The 20,437-nt window shown below is 41.4% G+C and overlaps 1 protein-coding gene across 1 annotated transcript in view; it reads right to left on the minus strand.

The window, feature by feature from the left end:
- Positions 1–20,437, minus strand: part of LOC111235209 (ankyrin-3-like) — a 94,524-nt gene that overhangs the window by 58,007 nt on the left and 16,080 nt on the right. Inside the window, exons 2-5 of the mRNA XM_022763577.1 lie at positions 3,599–3,700; positions 3,202–3,300; positions 978–1,076; positions 337–435 (exon numbers count right to left, since the gene is read on the minus strand). Of these exons, the coding sequence (XP_022619298.1) occupies positions 337–435; positions 978–1,076; positions 3,202–3,300; positions 3,599–3,700 (399 nt within the window). The remainder of the gene's footprint in view (positions 1–336; positions 436–977; positions 1,077–3,201; positions 3,301–3,598; positions 3,701–20,437) is intronic.

Below are 20,437 nucleotides of genomic sequence, written 5' to 3' on the forward strand. Positions count from 1 at the left end.
AGGACAGAGAGAAGAAGACAGAGATGGAGACACAGGCAGATACAGAGTGAGTATCGTCGGGGTGACAAAAGGAGGAAGGGAAGGAAACAGAGGGAGAGAGGAGATGAAGGTGGTTAGTACAACAGATGTTAAGACCACACATGACTGAGGCAGAGAAAATGCATGGATACATAATGATATGACTATAGAGAGGTGGACAGGACTGGCACACATACACATATTAACACACACACACACACACACACACACACACACACACACACACACACACACACACACACACACACACACACACAATAAAACACAAACACACAAACAAACACACACGTACAGTACCTCAGTGGCCATACTCTGGCTGGCGCTGTTCTCCAGAAGGAACCGTACCACCTCCAGGTGATTCTCCTGGGCTGCCATGTACAGAGGAGTGAAGCCATTCTGCACACAAAACATGCACGCACATTTACACAAATGTTAAAACTTTAATGGCAGAGGCTTTTTCCTCTATTTTGCATAGAAACCGCAAACCGCATCATAAAAAATGTAACAGGTCCCAATACGCCTCAAATGATGACACTTTTACTATCAAATCATATCAATGTAAGTGAGAATGTTGAGAATGAAAAATACCCAGGCAATAAATCTCATCTACAAAACAAAATGAAAGAAGCCGCTTGAAGTCTTTCCTCTCACCTTGATCTGATAGAGTTAAATATAACATGCAAGGACAGCAGTTTCCTTGGGAGGCAGAGGCCTAGTTGGCGTGATGCCAGATTCTGTCAGTGAGGATCATTGCACTGAGTGATTCCCTCAATGTCATCGACTTTATGATACAGTATCATACAAACAAATGTGTGCATCACAGCAGTGTGAGTGCATTTAAGTCGTTTCAGGGACTAAATGTAGACCAACAGCAACCTTACTGTCATTATGACATTGTGCGCATGTGCGTGTGAGCGTGCATGCTGAGTATAACCCACCTGAGACTGTGCGTTGACATTGGCTCCATTAGTGACCAGCTCTTTGACGACTTCCGTTTGGCCAGCCAGTGAGGCTATGTGCAGAGCAGTGTTTCCTTTCTGGATTACATGGAACAACCACAGGAATGTGTGTTAAGCTCTGCCCCACCTGTCCCACCGTACTGCTTTTATGTGTGTGACTGTGTGACTGTTTGTCACTATAGTCTAACATGTCAGTATCCATGTGCCCCGGTGAATCCCCTCACACCAACCACACTTTTGTACCGCCTGCGTTCCAGCTCTGGCATCTCCCTGCCTGCACTGCCAACAATGTGTCACTTCCGATGCCGCACGTCCAACACATACAGTAAATGAGCTCTCGCTGAGCCTCGGCCATAAATAAAGGCAGGATAACAGGAGGCTTTTTATGAACCTGTACTGGTCCTTGGTCCCTGTGAAGGCACAGTCTACCCCCAGCCTGTTTCCTGGCCATGTGATACTGGCTCTGTTATTTGCAACAAGTGCTGTTGTGCAATCATGATCATCCGTCACTTGACTGTATACTACAGATAGCCATGTTTGCTAAGGCCAAGGCAGTTTAAATAAAGAGACAGACAAGACTGTTTGGAATATAAAGTTGCTGAATACAAGAGCTTGTGTGCTTTACTGAGCCTAAAAGCTTTTCTGGAGTACAAAACATTTAAATTGTAGAGATGCTGACTGCAGTCTTTCTCACCATTAAACCTCTGAACATCCAAGCAAGGTAATCCACATGTTAATTAGCAAAGTATTCACAGACAAAGTATTTCATTCATTTTCCCAACAATATCCACTCTTGTAAATCCATATCTGCTCAAAGCAACTAAAGCATGATTAAAGTTTTATAGGATTATATTTAGGCACTGAAAGCACTTGGTTAAAGTTAGGGAAAGATCGTGGCCTTGGTTAAATATTGAAAAACTCAATGACAATCTGAAGCACAAGACACAACGTAGTTAAATAACGTTTAACATCTTGTGGAACCAAACCACAGCAATTCCTTCACTGGAGCATTTCCAATTTCATTTCCATCAAATATAGCTGGCAAAATAAATTAGTAGTATACAGTATAAAAGTAATTTCTGGGTGATAGGGTTGCACCATGAACTGCTAGATCAGTCCAGCACGACATCACTACAGACTAAAGAATTAGGTTGAACCATCTCTCTCTGACTGTTTCAAAAAGAAAAGTTAAAGATTCACAAATCTAATGCAATAAAAACACCACAAACTGCAGCCACTGAAATTACAACAGAGTTAAATCAGCTTCTCTCTGACAGTCTCAACATTGTAAACTTTCACAAGGGTAGCATTTGTTATTGGGGCTAATGAACCGAGGACACGGCCTCCTATTTAATTCTTCCCACAACAAGAGCACTACAGCATTAGAGGGGCGGATACACAATTAACTTTAGCATCAAACACCCCCACACAGCCTAAATGAAACACTCTGTGTTACTACATGTTGGTGTCCTCGATGGCACCACCCCCCCTGACTGCATAACATACAAATTGATTGCCATTAGGGTGCAGGCAGTGGATTCCCAAGATCTCAAACTAATCCCTCAGCATCCTCGGGGTCACAATAGAGAGACGCTTTAATTGGGGAGATTTTCTCCTTGATCTTGAATATTTCATCGTGTCCTGTGTTTATGTCAGCACTAGGCTTATGGCCTGTGGCAGAGAAGCTGAATGAGACGACTAAATGGGAGTGAAAGCCTTCTGGGTGCAAATCTGGATAATATTTTCAATGGCTCTCCCTCTCAGCTCCTTTTAGCATCAGAGTAAAGATGCTTCAGAGGAGGAGGCCCTCCCCGGATGTATTACACTAAATGATATCATATTGTACAGTCCATGAAATATAACACTACTACTGCTGCTGCTTTTGTGCACCTTGTTTTTTTATTAGGTACAATTCCCATTAATACATTCTACTGTTGCAATTATACTGAACTCCTTTTGCTTCATTCTGACATGCAGTATATTTAATTTTTTCCTCCTTGATTCTCTCACTATTTCCAGCAGTGATCCCCACAGGGATCATTAAATATTGATCCAATATTGAACCCTAACAAAGGCTGCACAATTGCAGTACTCATACTGTAACTGCATGTAACTGCTATACTGCTGCCATTCTTCGTGCTGGATCCAAATATAGTCCCCGTAACATCAGTTGAGCTACAATAGGTGTCAGGGTGGGCTTTACCTTCGTGGCTGCATCCACAGCGGCTCCAAGCTTCAGCAGTTCAGCAACAACCTCTACATGCCCCTCCTTGGAGGCAAGATGAAGAGCGTTCAAACCATTCTGAGAATAAACATATTTAGTGAGTTAGTTTCACTCATGCACTTAAACATATTATGACATAATGTTTGACTGTGTTTAATAAAAGGGTTAAAATCATAAAATATATAAAAATATTCTGCTTGTGCAGTTAGACGTGAGCCCTCGAGCCCTGAATCTGAAATTTAGCTGATGCAGCAGTTTGGTAAAGGCATGTTTATGTGTGTAGAAAAGAATAACTCAATATTCTTCTTTAACCTCAAGGAGGACAAACATCCACACGAACATTTAAGTTTCTTAATAACAGTCTCAGAAAACTTACCTGATTGCAAATGTTAATTTCAACCCCAGACTTGAGGTAGTCAAGAACCTTTTCGAGGTTCCCTGCCCGGGCAGCTCGCAGGTAACTGGCATTACTGTCAGACTGCAGAGGAAAAAAACAAAGACAGAAAAAGAGAGGCAGACAAGAGAGAGAGAGAGAGCGAGAGAGAGAAAGTGAGAGGAGGTGAGTATGTCAAGTCAGACACTGGCCACATGTTCATCTGCATCAACTTATCACACTGTTACAATTATGCACACAGAACAACAAAAGCACATACAAATGCCAAAATGTTACTGTACCAGGTAGAACTCTGTCATATTTTCTCAGACAACCAAAAAACATCTTAACGAGGGGAAAAACTGAGCCAGTATCCACACATACAGTGGGTCCATTGTCCCATTACAATCAATCTATAAGTCCGTTAAAATGCAAACATCTCAAAAAGTAAATCCATGAAAAAAAGCCAACAGAGCCACAGCATATCATCCAAACAGTTCGAGTCATCCTCCGTCATCCATCAGATCCCACTGGACTGTTATTTCAGCTTCGTTAAATCTAAATGTCTCTGATTCCCAAAGGTAGGAAGTTCAGTGACCGGGTGGTCTTTACAGCTGCTACAGAGACCTCCTCTCTTCGAGAAACCTCTTCTGAATCCACAGCGACATGGACTTCTGTGAGTCTATGTTGCTGTGCTACGAGAAGCAGAGCATCTTCTATTCTGCTTGGCTGTCCTTTATTTCACTACAGAAATAGAGCTTTGCACACCAAAATAAAATGATGAGGCAAGCATGTTTTGCTCCTATAACAAATATGGTGTGCATGTGTATGTGTGTGAGTGTGTGAGAGGAAGAGAGGGAGGGGGAGAGACCAAGAGAGAGACGAGAGTACACAAAGGAAAAGAGATGGAGAGAACTAAAGAGAGAGAAGAAGAGAGGGAGGTTGTTTTTCTTCTCTGTGTTCATGGTAGCTCCTAGGACATTGGGTTTGACATAAAATGACACACAGCAAACTCGGCACATTTTGTCTTCCTTCTTCGCAGCAGCCTTGCAAAGAGCATTTTGTAAAACTCAGCACTGGAGCTGCTGAGAACAGGAGGGAGAGAAGCTGTGACATGCTGCTTCATAATACAAGCTCAAAAACCAAATTCCCCTGAATTATCAAAAGCCCAGACCTGCTAAATTTAGCCTTGCGTCCAGAGACATTTAGGATAAACTCAGCAGGGCCAAACGGTATGAGCACTTATCCAACATTGTGCTCTCCACCTCCCCCTTGGCCATGCTCTTCCAGAAATAACTCTGACGAACACAGAGGGATCTGACCCACAGCCAAAATGTGAGTGAAGACATCCAGCATCAGATTGTTCCACTGATAGGCTGTATAGAACCGTGAGAGGAAAATATTTGTGTGTGTGTGCTGCATGCATGCATGTGTGGACAAAAACATAATGACGGATGAAGCAATGGTCACTTGAACCCGCGTCATTTCCTCATTACAAGAGACCATTGAGCTAAAGCTCATATCTCTGCAGTTGATCAGCTCACATCTAGAAATGTCTTCTTCCTTTTTTCCATAACCCCAACTCCCAGAGGACTGTTTGATAGCATTGAACCACTAATGATATTTCTGTTCTTGTGGCCTTGAGAAAAGTCATGATAGAACACAATGTTAGAGAGTGAGAACCAGCATGATAACTGAGGAACAAATGTGAGCCATGGGTCAAGAACAATTATAGAAAATATATGAACCACTACCGACATGTGAAAGTAATATTACAGAGGTGCTTATAGGCTGAAAGATGCTTCATGAAAGCTAAAGATAATTTCCCTAAAAGCAGCTGCAAAAGAATCACTGCTGCACTGTTCAGTGAAATAGGCCACTGACTGTGAAAACACATAAACAACCAGTACAGTGGCCTGAATCTCCTAACTACAAAAAGTCTTAGAAACACTGTGGATATGCAAATCGGCATCAGAACTCAATTGCTCGTGTACTAGATCGTGTTATATTATTCTGGATGTCGGGGGCGATGAACAGTAAACCGATGAGACAGATCAAGGGACTATGGAATTCAAAAGCACACCAATAAATCACAACAGCTGATCCAACAACACAATTCATCATCTAAATATTGTTTAGTTATATTAAGCATTATAACTAAGCATAACAGTAACCAACAAAGACCTCTATACTCCCAGACTGAGGTCTTCTACATGGACACCAAGAGACAGTGTCCTTCATGATGACCTGTTAGAAACACTCTGGCTCCCATCCAGTCTAAACGCAGCCAGCCGACACTCTCCACCAGCTCTCTGTCATCACAGTGCCCCACCCTGACACTGCCACTGAAGTAAACTCCTGGCAACTTTTTCTATGATAATTCCTCTGTCTGCTACGTTATGTCTACATGTTGTATGGTATCAGCATGATTCATAGTGACAGTTGTTTACAAGTGGTGCCCTGCAGGGATGAAAACAATGTCTTTCTGGTGAGAAAGCATGATGGCAAGAAGGGAATCTAAGACCATGGGGTCATTTCCCCAAATGAAATTTCATACACTTCTTTAAATGCTTATATTAAGTTATATATCTCACAACTTCTTTTCTCTTTCTCTCCCTTCTTGTATTGGGATTTTGATAAAACTGTTGGCCATGGTATATTCTTTGAGAAGCTGTAAATCCGCCAGTAAATAAATCTGCCTAACTTCTGTTACAAAATTTAGCTTCCTTATTTTATTTATCTAACCTTCTTCATAAAATAAAGATCTATTTAAACAAGTCCAGTCCAAGTACTGTGTAATTGTTATATTTAGTCTCCCATGGTTTTTGAAAATAGAAAGACTTGTTTGAATACAGCCAAACTCTGCATTGCTGGATTTATTTTTTATGTGCATTTGAAACTTTTGTATTTACCTATCTTTATTTCCACCTCCCTGTTAGAGCATTTGTGTCAACATTTGTCCTTTTTAAATGTTAACTATGAATAAATTTACTTGACTCGACTTTCTGCAACAGTTTAAATGACTGAAAGCCATTTAATGCCAAATATTTCACTCTGAATATCACCATCACCCTCAGCTCCATCATCAATTATTTGTCAAATTATATCCACATAATAGAATATCTGTGCAGCATGTGTGAGTCTGTGCACGCCGCCATGCTCATACACATCCCAACAGTTGTCCTGTATCTTACATAACAGACATGTGTCCTTAGTGTGTGCAGTGCTGTGTACAGCATGAGTGTGCGAGCCATGACTCTTAGGCTTTGTTGAGTGTCACCAAATGCTTGACCGCTCTAAAACCTCTGACATGAAAATACACGAGTGACACTGCTGTGGACAGGCAGCATGCATTACAACCACTCAGTGATATTATGCAAGTCAAACATGACATCCAATACTGTAGTCTTTTTTTTAATCATTCATTGCAGATATTCAACAGAAGACAACTGGTGGCTTTGTACTGGCAGATGTGTAGCACAAGCAACAATGAAATATTAATACACTTCCAGAAATACCTACCTACAACATACATGCTCTCACTTTAGATAAAGATACAGTACATCTCTAAAAATACTGAGGTCTAATAAAATTTTCAAAGTTAAAGTTTTCATGTTTTTTTTAAGGATACTATTTTGCACTAATCTTTTAAATAGTGCTCTTTGCTTCTCCTTCTGCATCTGCCCAAGTGTAAGTGCCATTAGATTAAGTAGTCTTCATCTCCATAAGTCACTCATTGCTCTCGTCAGTTTATCCCTTAATGCCTGCACTGAAAACCGGTGACCAACATGTCCAACCTTCCATCCACATCCCATCTACGTCCAACATGAGGGACCTTGAAGTCTTTGTGAATGAAGCATTACAGAGGACAGGGCGAGAGATTAGTAAGAGAAATATCATTAAGCCTCCTCAGATCAGAGGTTCAAAGAAAATGGGGCCATTAAAGACTAGGTTAAGCCTGAAGGAAAGCATTAATCTAATGTTAGATAAAACGGTGAGGAAGAGAAGGGGGGAGAGAGAGAGGGAGTGAGAGAAATCTGACACACAAGTGAAAACTGGAAAAGCTGTGAATTATACCATCATTCCCAATTACAGTCTTACAAAGTCAAAAATGCAGCTTATTGTTGGGTAAGTCGCTGTTAAACAACAATTAATCATCTCAATTCTAATTAAAAATGCCCTGTGGTAACTGACTGGTGTCTTCACATGCTCTTTAAAAGGCAGAGGGAAAAACTGAAATACTACACAACAATCAAGCCTAAGCGTTGCAGCTCAACCTGCTCCATCAACAAAATGCAAACCCTGTAATAAAGCCCACAATTTAAAAGTTGAAGATTTAAATTATACCAGAAAGAATCCCCCAAAATTCGATTTTTGAAGAATTGTGTGTACTGTGCAGAGCATCTTCAGATGGCCGATATATCAGCCTGGCTAATTTAACAAGGTAACAATTCTACACTACAGTGCTGTGAGCACTCGTGACTATCTATAAGTATTACAGCAAAAACAAATTTTATACTAAACATATGCCCAAGTAAAACTAGCTACCATTACCATATCAACAGTAGCTAATTAATGAGGAATTTCTTTTTCTAGCCTGGAAAGACTGAAGCTGTATCACAATTCAATATTACGTATTCATTTTATCATTTTAAGCAGGTTTTAATTACATAGTGTGTTCACAATGGAGAAGTGACAAAAATTAAGCGTGCTTAGCATGAACACAAAGAAAAAACACACGCACACTTTTTGACTGTGCTGTTGATGAACACGCTGGTCCCAAGATTAATTAGACGAAGAGTAAAGAAGAGTAATGTGTTCACACAGCTCCAGGAAGATTTTGGGACACAGTATCCAGTATCCAGAGCCTGGGCAGCCAGGTTTTTTTGGGTGGTTCACATCAATCCTTCATTCTAAGTATGGAGATTCATGGCATGCTGGATCTGTAGAGCATTTGTTTTCATTCTGCTGAATCTGTACTTGGCACTTCTTCTCCCCATGACATCAACACACTGATAGTCTAGATGGATAGAGGATATTTAGTTGTATAAAGACCGATACCCCCGGGGATGCAGACTATGATGATGTCAGTCTGGCACTCTGCACCGAGCATGTAACAAATACAGGAACTCAATAGCATTTTGCACTGTAGCCATGTATAAGAAAAATAAGAAATACACATCTGCACACACTTTTGTGCGTTATTCACATACAGGTAAAAGTATCTACATACAAACACAGACAAACAAGGTACGTTGATGTCATCGCCGTAAGCTCTGGGTGAACTGAGCAAGCTTAGAAGAGGAGAGCCAGACCAGCGGCAGCTGCATTGTTTCACTTTATCCCCTGCTCTCCTGACAGTGCTCCACAGCTCTATGAGTACAAAGGTGGTGGGCCACAACACCCACCAGTGCCAAAGAACCTCACCCCACCAACCCCCGCATACATTTTTCTCATCTTTAAACTGTCATATTTCCCCCAATCCCCTGCTCTGCTTAGTCCCTCATTGTAGCTTTATTTCTCTCTTTCTCTCAAGGCTAAATATAGAAAAGCTATTGATGAATTAATGCCCCCATTTCACTGTCAACATGCTCATGCCAGAAAATCATTAAGCCTCAGAGAGGTATGGATGGAAAGCATGTTATTGGCAACACAATGAATGGTAATCTATAACAGGAGTGTTAACATTTTAGAGACTCCTCAGATTTCAACACACAAAATGTCTTATGTTCAGTGCATCAACATCTGCTTCACAGCTCTCATAACGGTACATATCATGTGCAGTTATCTTAAGCATCAACATCACTCTAACACATCTTTCTATTGGAAGGCACCACGCATTTGAGGAGCACTATAAAGAGGAGTCAAGTGGTTTAATGCCTCCTAATGGCCACTAGGAGGAATGACTGTGAATTGCAGTGTGAGTAAGGAGGTAAGTGAATGAATGAATGAATGAATGAATGAATGATTGAATGATTGAATGAATGAATGGATGAATGAATTAATGCATGAGCAAGTGAGTGAGTACTTTCTTGTTTGACATCTAAAAACATACCAATAAATAAATGGTTGTCACAGCGATCTCTGAAAGAAAGCTTTACTAAGAAAGAAACTCACCACATTATCTATTTCTACAAAAGTTTTTTTTCAAGTGTGACTTAGTTCACATCTTTCACTTTGTCTTATAGAGCCCAAAGTTACTGGTACATGTGCAGTACATGCTTCAGCAAGTACTTGCGAGCCTCGCTACCATCTTAAAGGATCAGTTTGACATTTTGGAAAATATGCTTTATTCACTTCCTTGCTGGGAGTAGGATGTTTAGACTGATAACACATTCACGTCCAGAGCTAGGAGATGGTTAGCTTAGGTTAGCACCAAGACGTGAAGCAGGGGGAAAAAGACCAAAGGAAGAAAAGGAAAAAAGCACAATGATTAACATGCATGTTACACCGTTTGTTATATCTGTGTCTGGGGAAGCGAATAAGCGTATTTTCCAAAAATAATTTATTTCCTTAAAGAAAGCACATAAACAACATGAATGCACACTGTACAATGTGGATATGCAGGTGCATTGGTGACTACCTGTCTAAGTACCATATACCTTCATGTGTGCTGAATCCTGTATATTATTGCCATGAAGTGTCAAACACTCCCTGCTTCAAACACAGTTCATCTGTGTCTGAAGTGCAGCAGATCAGCTAACTTTCCAAGTTCATACTCACCCAAACACCCATTCAGTCATAATGCATGATACAGGACTAGTTCATTCACGTGGTTTGGTTCACCACTGGATTCAGAACATCACCCTCTGAGACAGTCAGTAACCTCTCTCACATCAACAAATCTCAACACAAATCCAAGTTTTCAGAATTAAACATTACAATTAAAAATGTAAGTATAAACCCAAATGTCAGCACTACTCACTTGTGTTAGGAAGACAGCACCCTCTTCCACAGCCATGCTCACTTTCTTTCCCTCTTTCTTTCTCTCCTCTGTATGAGCAGAAGTGAAACCTGAGCTCAGAGTGGTCAGCCAGCCAAGCAGCCAAACCGCCAACCGGTCATCTATTCAGTCAGTCAGCCAGCTCTGTCCTTATCTTAACCTCATGGGCATCCATCCCACTCAGAGGAGAGAGCAAGGTGCCAACAGCTCAGGTAACAGAGTATAAAAAAAAAAAAAAATCAAAGCACACCAAGAGATGCTAGAACTGGAGGATGCAACAGCTCCTTCCGCTGTCTGGTCGATGACCTGCACTAGATAGAGGGATGGTGGGAGGAAAGACGTGAGTGGCGGGGGGAGAAGAGGATGCCGGGTGGAGAGGAAAGAAGAGAAGGGGTCTATCTAACTCTGCAGTGGTGAGTAAACAAAGCACTGAGCGTCTTGCAGTCTTTCACGCTGCAGAAAGGACACACTAAATCCCCTCTGCTGTCTCTCTCCCTCCCTGACCCCTCTCTATCTCTCGCTCCCTTTTTTTTTTTTTTTTTTTAAATGTGTCAACAACGGGTAAATCCCTGCTGCTTCACAGAAGCTGGCCCCTGCCCCAGAAAGCACCTTCGAATGGGGAGGGTGCAGGAAGAGCACCCTGACTTACCATAGTAGCTGAGGCTTCTCCCTCCCTCTCTGCCTCCTTCCTTTTCTTCCTCACCTTCATTTACTATGAGGGGTGGGGTGGAGGGGCTGTGTGATCTTGATATGGTGAGCGGGAGAGGGGCTGAACTGAAAATAGCAGCTGAAACAAATACTTGAGCCAAAATGATTCGAGTGGGATATGGTTAAACCCCCCCCCCTCCCCTCTCTTGCTATCCCACCCACTCTCTCTCTTTCCCTCCCACTCATTCTCTCTGGTTCACTCCCCCTGCCTCCCTCCGTCTCTGCCAGCACACTGCTCTTTATTGTCATCCTGCTTATCAGCTTTTTTTTTTTCCTAACAAAGACAACTGTGAGTGTGTGTGTTGTGAGTGTGTGTCAAGGCTGGGCTTGCTCTACCTGGTTGGAATGAACCAGGGGGGTCTCAGTGCATGGGGGCTGACAGCATTGACTCTACGTGTGTGTACTGGGGGAGTTTACGAATCAAGTAACAGCAGAGAGCAACAACAATAACACCAGACGCTATTTTGGGGCAAGTGGACCAGTGGGGCCCTCCCAACAATCAATGGGGACACTTTAACAGAGGATTAGGGGCTTTTCCTCTGGTATTAGGGACACCCTCTGTCCTCCCACCTCTCACCCCTCAGCAGACACGCCTCACTGCAGTCAGCTGAGTGGGAACTGGGGATGAGAAGCTCACCCCCACTGATTTCTCCTCACAAGTCCTGCTCATAGCTGAGCCTCAGCGCAGGAGGATAGCAGCCAAGTATACTCTCTGCTCTCCTGGAAAATGTGCATAAAGAGCCTGGATCTGATCTCTATCTATATGAGGAGAAGGGAAAAGACAGCTGAGGTTAAGCCTCACATGGAGCATAGTGTATCCCAGTTATATGTTTGATCTTGGGTTGTTACACTTGTGGGTGGTATGTGATCTGATTATCTTATCTTGGAGGACCACCAACAACTGTAAAGTGCTCCCAAAGCTCTATTTTCATGCCACAGGATTTCTCAGTTGCTCTGAGTAGACACATAATAGATAATCCAGAGACGAGACAGCATGTTAATATTGGGCAAATTTGAAAAACATTATTTTCACTGGCAATTTTTTTAATGCTAAAGGCCAACATTTCTTCAAAGGACGAGACAGTTTTTACTCCATATTTTTCTCGCTGTCAACAAATCCCACAAAAAGAACAAAACAAACAACATGTTAGTCCTGTACTTTCTCACATCCTTATCCTGTCTGTGTTCACTGGTAAAAAAAACAAGGCTCAGTAATTTCCTAAAACAGCTGGGCACTGTAGTTTTAGCAAATACTCAAACAAGAGTAAATAGCACATTTGCTGGGACTATTTTTAGACATGGATTTGATGTGATAGCATGTACTGTATTAACGGTAGCTGAACAGTGTACGTGGGATTGACTTTAGAAGAAATCTCTGTCACTCGGTGCGACAGTGTGGCTCACTGATGTGCTTTTCATAGTTTTTGGACAACAGTGGAGGTCTACAGCACAGAGCAATAAGCTCTATCAGGTTTTGACTACACAGGAAATATTTGTCAGTAGGATCAATTGTTAGTTTTAGTCTTTTCAAGGGATTTGTTGACAATAAGAAAAATAGAACAGAAGTTTAAAGAAAGTTAACAGTTATGGCTAATTAACTATGGTTAAGAATGGTTTGGCAAATAAACAAAACATCAGAACCGCCTCGACCTCTACACCTTTACTGTAGTGCAGTGTGGTTGAATATAAGCATAATTCCTCAGGATACTTGTCTAAATACACATTTTTGTTGTTGGTGGAAAAGCCGCTCTCCACAGCTGAGTAAATAAACGCTGTGGTCATTGACTTCCATATGGAAAATCACTGGGACTGCTTTGTGGTCACTCTGTCCGTCTGCCTGCATCGTTTTGATAATAAAGAAGTTCATCAGCATCACACCCATGCAAGTTATTTATAGCAGGAATAATACTGTTCTGGCAGCACTGCCTGTAATATCACACACACACTAACATACAGGTTCACACAGGCAGTCACATGCAGCTCATCCATCCCTCAGCTACTGCTTTCACATTCTGTCACCATTCCAGAGGAATGGCACCACTTGCATTATGGGTATTTTCCAGTGCTATCAACTTTCAGATGGGAGAGAGAGAGAGACAGAGAGAGAGAGAGATTGAGAAAGAGGGAGAGTTAGAGACAGTCAGGGAGAGTCGGAGAAATTCAAAAGGAGAACGAGACAGAGTGGTGTACGTGAGAGCTGACAGAGGGAGTGACAGATGCTCTGGACCAGAAGAGGCGAGTTGAACATGTGATTGGTGGATCACAGGCCCCTTCACACTAACACTGCAGTGAGCAGCTTGGAAACGGCGGGGTTACCATGGCTACGGGGGAGGTTACAACAGAAGAGGAAGAGAGTCAAGCCTACTTCTGGAAAATCATCTCTTTTGACACAGTTGTGTTTCACTCTTGTGTTACCGCCTGTCAATAATCACACACACAAAATGGCTCGATACATTATCTGAGAAAACAACATTGCAATTAGATTCTGAATAGATATTTTTCTTGTGGAGGCATTTGTGTGTCATGTTACGTTGTATTTGTGTATTCATTTATTTGCACAATTGAGTATTTGAACATTGAAATAGGGTGTGAGAGGGAGAGATGGTTGATATGGATAAAATCTTCTCCCATCTATTTGTGTATATATGTATATGGAGGCACATGAATATATTATTATATTCACCTTGTAACTGTTCAACTTTTTATTTCTTATTGGTGCCTTGAGGAACCATTTATATATACAATTGCCAGATGGGAATTAGCAATAGGTGATAGTGAGTGTGATCTTTATTAGTGCTTTAGAAAATAATGTGCGATATCAAAATGATGACCAAATAAGTAGAAAAGATCTACTGTTCATTTTACTGAGCTAAGGCACTAAAATAAAAGAGAGAATCAACTGTAACATAGACAACATTTACTAACTCTTAGACAATATTAGATCTTAAATCAAGACAAGTTGATTTTTACTGATTATTTCTCATGAACTTGTGTAAATATGATCAGTGTGCAATAAATTATAGCACAGATTACCAATCAAAAGCTACTATAATATTTCCTGGAAGTAGTGCTTTGCTCCAGAGCTGTTTTATGCTTGTGACACACAACCCTAAAAACTCATATATGCTTATATATTCAAAGGGAACAGAAATGGCTCTGAGCAAATCCAGTTGTCTCTTGGCTGGCTTTCCTTTCCTACTTTCACAAACATAAAAGGCAAAATCAGCCATCTCAGAGGAGCTGTAAAATATCACACCATCCTCATTCTGGGGAGTATCCTCAGTATTTGTAGAGAAGATACAACACACTCACACACACAGCAGACGAATATTTACTGCTCCTGCTGCACGGAGCTCGCTCAAGGGCACAGCTCCTCTCTGTCACCTGGGACATGAGACCGTCGGGGAAGGAGGGGAGAAGGAGAGGAAGTGAGGGAGGGAGGGAGCTAAGAAGGCAGAGAGGAAGGGTAGAGAACAGAGGAAGAGGAGGAAAGGAGGGAGGGAACTTGAAAAGGAAAATAGGTGAACCGTTCAACTTGAGCAGCAACTGAATAAGCAAACCTCAGATGTCATCATGCATCAACACCATATGTTCATCAGATTCATTATCAAATTATTACTTTATCAGAAAAACCCTACGATGTAGACCTAAATAAAATATCTCTGAAATACAATTTAAATCCTACATTCCTATTTTTGTGCTTGTTCTGAGGCTGCTGGAGGCATGCTGAGGCGACAACTGAAAGAATACCATTATTTCCCATCTTATTACCATTTTCTACTACTTCTGCACAAATGGAGTCTCCTGTCTCTCTACTGTCTAGGACCAGGGACAAGAACGCTGACCCTGACGTGGGGAGAGCTTGAATGTCGCATTGGATTTCATCCAACTGACTCGTCAGCTGTACAGGTGAAACCTACACACTAGAGCACGATGCTGGATCAATAGATGTCCCGCCAAAAAGTCACCCTACAACAGGCTCCAGAAGAGCAAAGGTGGGACAATGAAACACATACAGGGGAGGGGGAGTGGTATAAGGAACGTGCAGGGGGTGGGTAGGGTTGAGAACAAAAGGTCAGAGGCTGAGGAGAGACAGTACAAGAGAGGCAGAAAAGAATAATAGAGCGGAAACGATTAGTATATGAGTCAAGTCACAAAAAGTATCTCTTCTGATTCATCTTTTCAGTCATTTTTCAAGGAAAAAAAGACAAATATTGTCTGGTTGCAGGTTGTGAAATGGCGGTATTTGCTTCTTTTCTTTGTCATATATCTCTTTCTAAATATCTTTGTGTTGGCTGAACAAAAGACGACATTTGAAGACATCACTTGGAATATTTTACACTATTTTCTGACATTTTATGGACCAAACGATTAACAGATTCATCTAAAAAATAATCCAGGATTAATCAATAATGCAAATGAGAGACATTAGAGGTTGTGAGACAGAAACAGAACAAGAGAGGAGGACACACAGACAGCAACAGAGGCATAGACAGGGAGAGAAAACAGAAGGACAGGGCTCTTGGCCAAACAGTGACAAGAGATCAAAGAAAAACTAAACAACATATCAAAGTTTAGTTACATCTGGCACAAAGTCAGAGGCATCAAACTCCTCCTCCTCCGCCTCTCTCTTCTTTTCCTCCTCTAGCCTCAGTTTGACCTGCAGCAGACTCTGTTCAACAGTCAAACACTGGACTCTGGTGGACAGTCTCCTACATGACAACTGTATAAAAAAATCCCGAGCCTCACTGTGTCCACATCTGCACTGTTGTTTTGTTTTTCTTTAACATAGGAAGAGTCTTTTGGTCATGAGAGTACACGACCAAAATATAAGTCATAATATACAATATGCTTTACATTATTGGCTCATGGATCCAATCGTTTCTCTTGTTCATTCAAGCAAAAATTAGTTCAGTTGACAATATTGTTTGTACTGAAATATGGTGAAATTCTTCATATGCATGCTGTGGCCTGTAGAGGAGCGTAGGCTGGACCTCTCTGTTGTCAGGGGAGACCTCCACTTGTTTGTATATATTTATAAAGCACTTCTAGGAAAACAAATTCGTAAAAGAGCTTGTTAAAAAAAAAAGGCCTTTAAATGTTCCACAACGTCCCACACATGGAATGGTTAGATCTCACTCAAATGTGGGTCCTTCATCCCATATTTTTGGGTTTAAACTTTATCTAATGCTGGTTTGACGCCCTTCTCTGTATTCTTCTTTCATCCTTATCTCTTATTGGCGGTTTTGTAAATGTTACTGTTTGTGTAAGTGTTTTTGCCTTTGCTTGAGAGTCCCGTGATAATTCTTTGTCGGTTTTTCACTGAGCAACCCATTTCAAATTACACACAGTGACTTGTTAGTATAAAAACAGATTATAGTTTATAATTATAAGATGTCTATTATAGATTATAAACGTGTCCTCTGAGGGGAGAAGCAGAGTTTGAAGCCTTGGGGGAAGCCTCACTCATATCTCTGGCAGAGGTCTTTGATGTGGTCAAGAAGCAAGGTGCCAGGCGTGGATGAGATTTGCCCTTAGATGCTGAAGGCTCTGGACAGTGCCTGTGGACTGACAGACTGGGGTTGTGGTTCCCATATTAAAAAAGGGAGACTGAAGGGTGTTGTGAGCTCCAATGCAGCAGTATGGGATACTGGGCTGTTATTAGGAGTCATCATCAGGGGTATATAAGTCGTCCTTATATACCACTGGGAGGAGCTGGAAAACCTTGCAGGGGAGAAGGACTGGACTACTTTGCTCAACCTGCTGACACTGCAACCTGACTCCAGATTAGCGGCAGAAAATGGATGGGATGGATGGATTATAGTTGCTTAAATTAATATTGTAAATTACTGAATGAAATTGTGAATTTCTTTGCATCATTGCAAAAATCAGTAATCAGTATAAAGCACAGATGTAGCATAAAGATCACGAGTTTCCGAGCAGAAAGTAGGAATTAACACAATTTAAATATGTCTTGTACAAATCAGACCTCCAGGTTATAACTGTCCTTTGTATACTTTCAATAACCCATAGTTCACACTGCTGAGAAGTGAAGCCACCTCAAGGTAATGACTAAAAAGAAGTCCATAAACCATCTTAAAACACCTTTTGTGTCAAAAAGGGTGTGAGTTTCCACTCTTTGTGACACAGTAATGGGACATAAAAATGCAAATGGCTAACCAGTAGATGGACTGAAATTACTATTCCCAATAATAAGGGCCAATCTAGTGTGAACAGCAGGTAGCATACATGAGCTGCAGGAGCTGAAATTGAGACGAGTTGTTCTGTAAGTGTGTGTTGCTATATGGAGGAGAGAAAGAGGAACATGTGATACATACATTTTTAAATTTCACTGAGAGTGTGGGTAAAATGTGACAGAGGTCAGTCCATTGAAAGGACTTTAGAGGAAAGACAAAGTCTTATAAAATTGATAACATCAAGTCTCTGAATCACAAAGCTCAGTTCCTACCGTCCACCTCTTCCCATTAAAAAAAAAAAACTAAAAAGTACTTGATACTAAACTTCCATACAAAATACTCAAAAAGAAGGATTTTTCACTGACAGTCTAATTGACTCGATATATACACATGTACGCACCCACGGAAAAGGAACATGGATCAATTCTCTCTTGTCATTTTTTTTCTCTCTTCTGTTTCCGAGGGTGTTATATAAACTTGAGCAGGCTGAACTGATATGACATAATTAATCTAATCACATGATTGACTTTTTCCTCTGTGTCAGTTTGTAAGAGGCCTGCGGCAGTTAAGCTGCCTGGTATCTGTTACCAGGATGTTAGATCTGCCACTGATCCAGAGAAGGAAAAATGTTCCAGTAATGCAGGAGACAAGAGAAATGGCTCTTCAAGTCTCTTTCAAAACAGTATCCAAAGGTGCATGATTAAACCACTTCATCAGCTGCAGACATCCATTACTGATGAGCGCCCTCCCCCTCAACTTGTTCAAATTAATTTCTGCTGGGAGAAGAAGTGGTAGCGATGGATGGACAGATTTGAAAAAGCTTTAAGAATCCACTTCTTTCCTTTCCATCCACATTCTCTTGGGTCCTGTAGGTTTTTTCCTCCCATCCTCCTCCTTATCTCTCTCTCCATCATATCTTTACCAATTTCCCTGCCTCCTCTCATCCATCGTTCCACCACTGCTATCCATCTGTTCTGTATGCATTTCAACAGACGTCAACAAGTTACCTTAGCTTATTCTAGCCTTCTACAAGTCCTATCTGTTCCACTGGATTAGCACCACAGCTGGGCTAAAATAAGTGAGAGTGCTTTGGACAGAGTGAGAGACTGAATGTCCATCTGGCTCCTCAATTCAACAGGGCATGGTTAAATTTGAGTCAAGAGGACTTTCAGAGTTATATAACCAAGTCTGAAGATGAAGATTCAGAGGAACCAGCGTATCTTGGAATACCAGCTTGGCTAAATAACAAACCAAGATAATTCAAGTCAGTAATTAAGTCAGTAAATTTAAGTGAGTAGATTAAATTTTTATGTGTGTATGTGTGAGGATCTGCCACAGATACAGTGTATCTACAGTGGGTGTATACGTGGTGGTGATAAATATCTCTCTGCTGAGACCTCTGCAGCAGATAAGTGAGGCTGTTCTCCAGACTTTATGAGGAGGAAAAGGCCAAGTGTTAAAGATTCTTGTCCACATTATCACCGTATTATCATAATCACAGAGAAATACATTGCTTCCATCCATCCATTTCCTTAAAATGGAAATGAGGGAAAATATAAAATACTGAAAATCAGTATTGTTACAATTAAATACATCAATATGCAATTCAATATATTAATACTTTATTAAAGGAAAGTCTTGAATTTTGAAAGATGGCAAACACATGTCTCTGTCAGTCAAAAACTATGTTGTAATCTTCAAACTAAACATTTCCCACAGCAAAGAGCCAGAGACGAAAACCAGGCTTTCATCGCCAAATATAGTCTGTCATTTAAACAAAACAAAATCTGCTGTAAATGTCATTTATGTAGCTCCTACTATAACATTTTGATAGCTCATAAAGCTATCTATAAAACAGAAAGAGGGCTGTTATTTTAGCCTGTGGAGCAGGGCTGAATGAAGCAGAGAGTGCTGTAACTGTTTTCGCCTGATCTTTGGCAGGCAGGGAGCACCAGACGAGAGCAGACCACGAACCATCTGTCCCCCCTGAACCCCCCCCCAGTCTCCACACAGACACAGACACAGACAGACACACACACACACACACATACACACACACACACACGCAGGCAGACGGTCACGAACATGCACACAAACCTAAACTAAACACAGGCACAAGGATGGCTCCGTAAACATGTTAAATTTAGGGGGCGATATTCTAATCCTCCATGATCACCCTTTGACACGAGGCCAACAGGACCAAATGCTCCATGCAGACATGGTGGATGTCTGAGAGACGAGGAGAAGTGAGGATGAAAGAGGAGAATGAAGTGAAGCATTGTGAGGAAGTATCAGAGTAGAAGGGGATTTACATGTGATTCATCCAGTGTCCAACATGCTCACCAGTAAAACTGCTGATCTTTCATTTATACTTCTCAAATCTGTGTATCCTCCTCCACTAATACAGAGGTTATTAGACATTACAGCATCCTATACTGGAGAAATGGTCTTTCAGATCCTGGCATTTCTGCTTGGCAAACAGGAGGCTATTAGATGCTGAAACGGCCAGCTGCCCCTCAGGCAACACAAAGTAATAGGCTGTTGAATGGGGAGGCCCAAATCCATAATAGCAGCACTCTCCAAACATGGCAACAAGACTAGGCAATGAGAGTGTTGAGAGTAAAGAAATTCTCCTGTGTTTTGTTGCGATGAAATGGTCAATATCCCAAAAGACAAACCACTACAACTACAGGATATTTTAAATGACAAAACTGCATTTTGGCTCGTGGGACAGCAGCAAAAACTCCATATAGTATCAGTCCCTTTATAGCAGAGACGATTGCATGACCGAACCACAACATCACTCCCTGAGGTCATGAGAGTTTAAGGGGCCAACTGGGTCAAACGTGGCCTGAAGAAGGATTTCAGTATATCTAAGGGGACAGAGTCGTGGAATGATCATTCAATCTGTCGGCTAAGAGCATCACATTTAGATTAATAACACCAGCAGATGTCAGTGCAACAATCCTAACCACTACACATTAGGTGGAATGG

This window comes from Seriola dumerili, unplaced genomic scaffold, assembly GCF_002260705.1.
Source record: "Seriola dumerili isolate Sdu_G_001 unplaced genomic scaffold, Sdu_1.0 BDQW01000478.1, whole genome shotgun sequence".
NCBI classification, from domain to species: domain Eukaryota; kingdom Metazoa; phylum Chordata; class Actinopteri; order Carangiformes; family Carangidae; genus Seriola; species Seriola dumerili.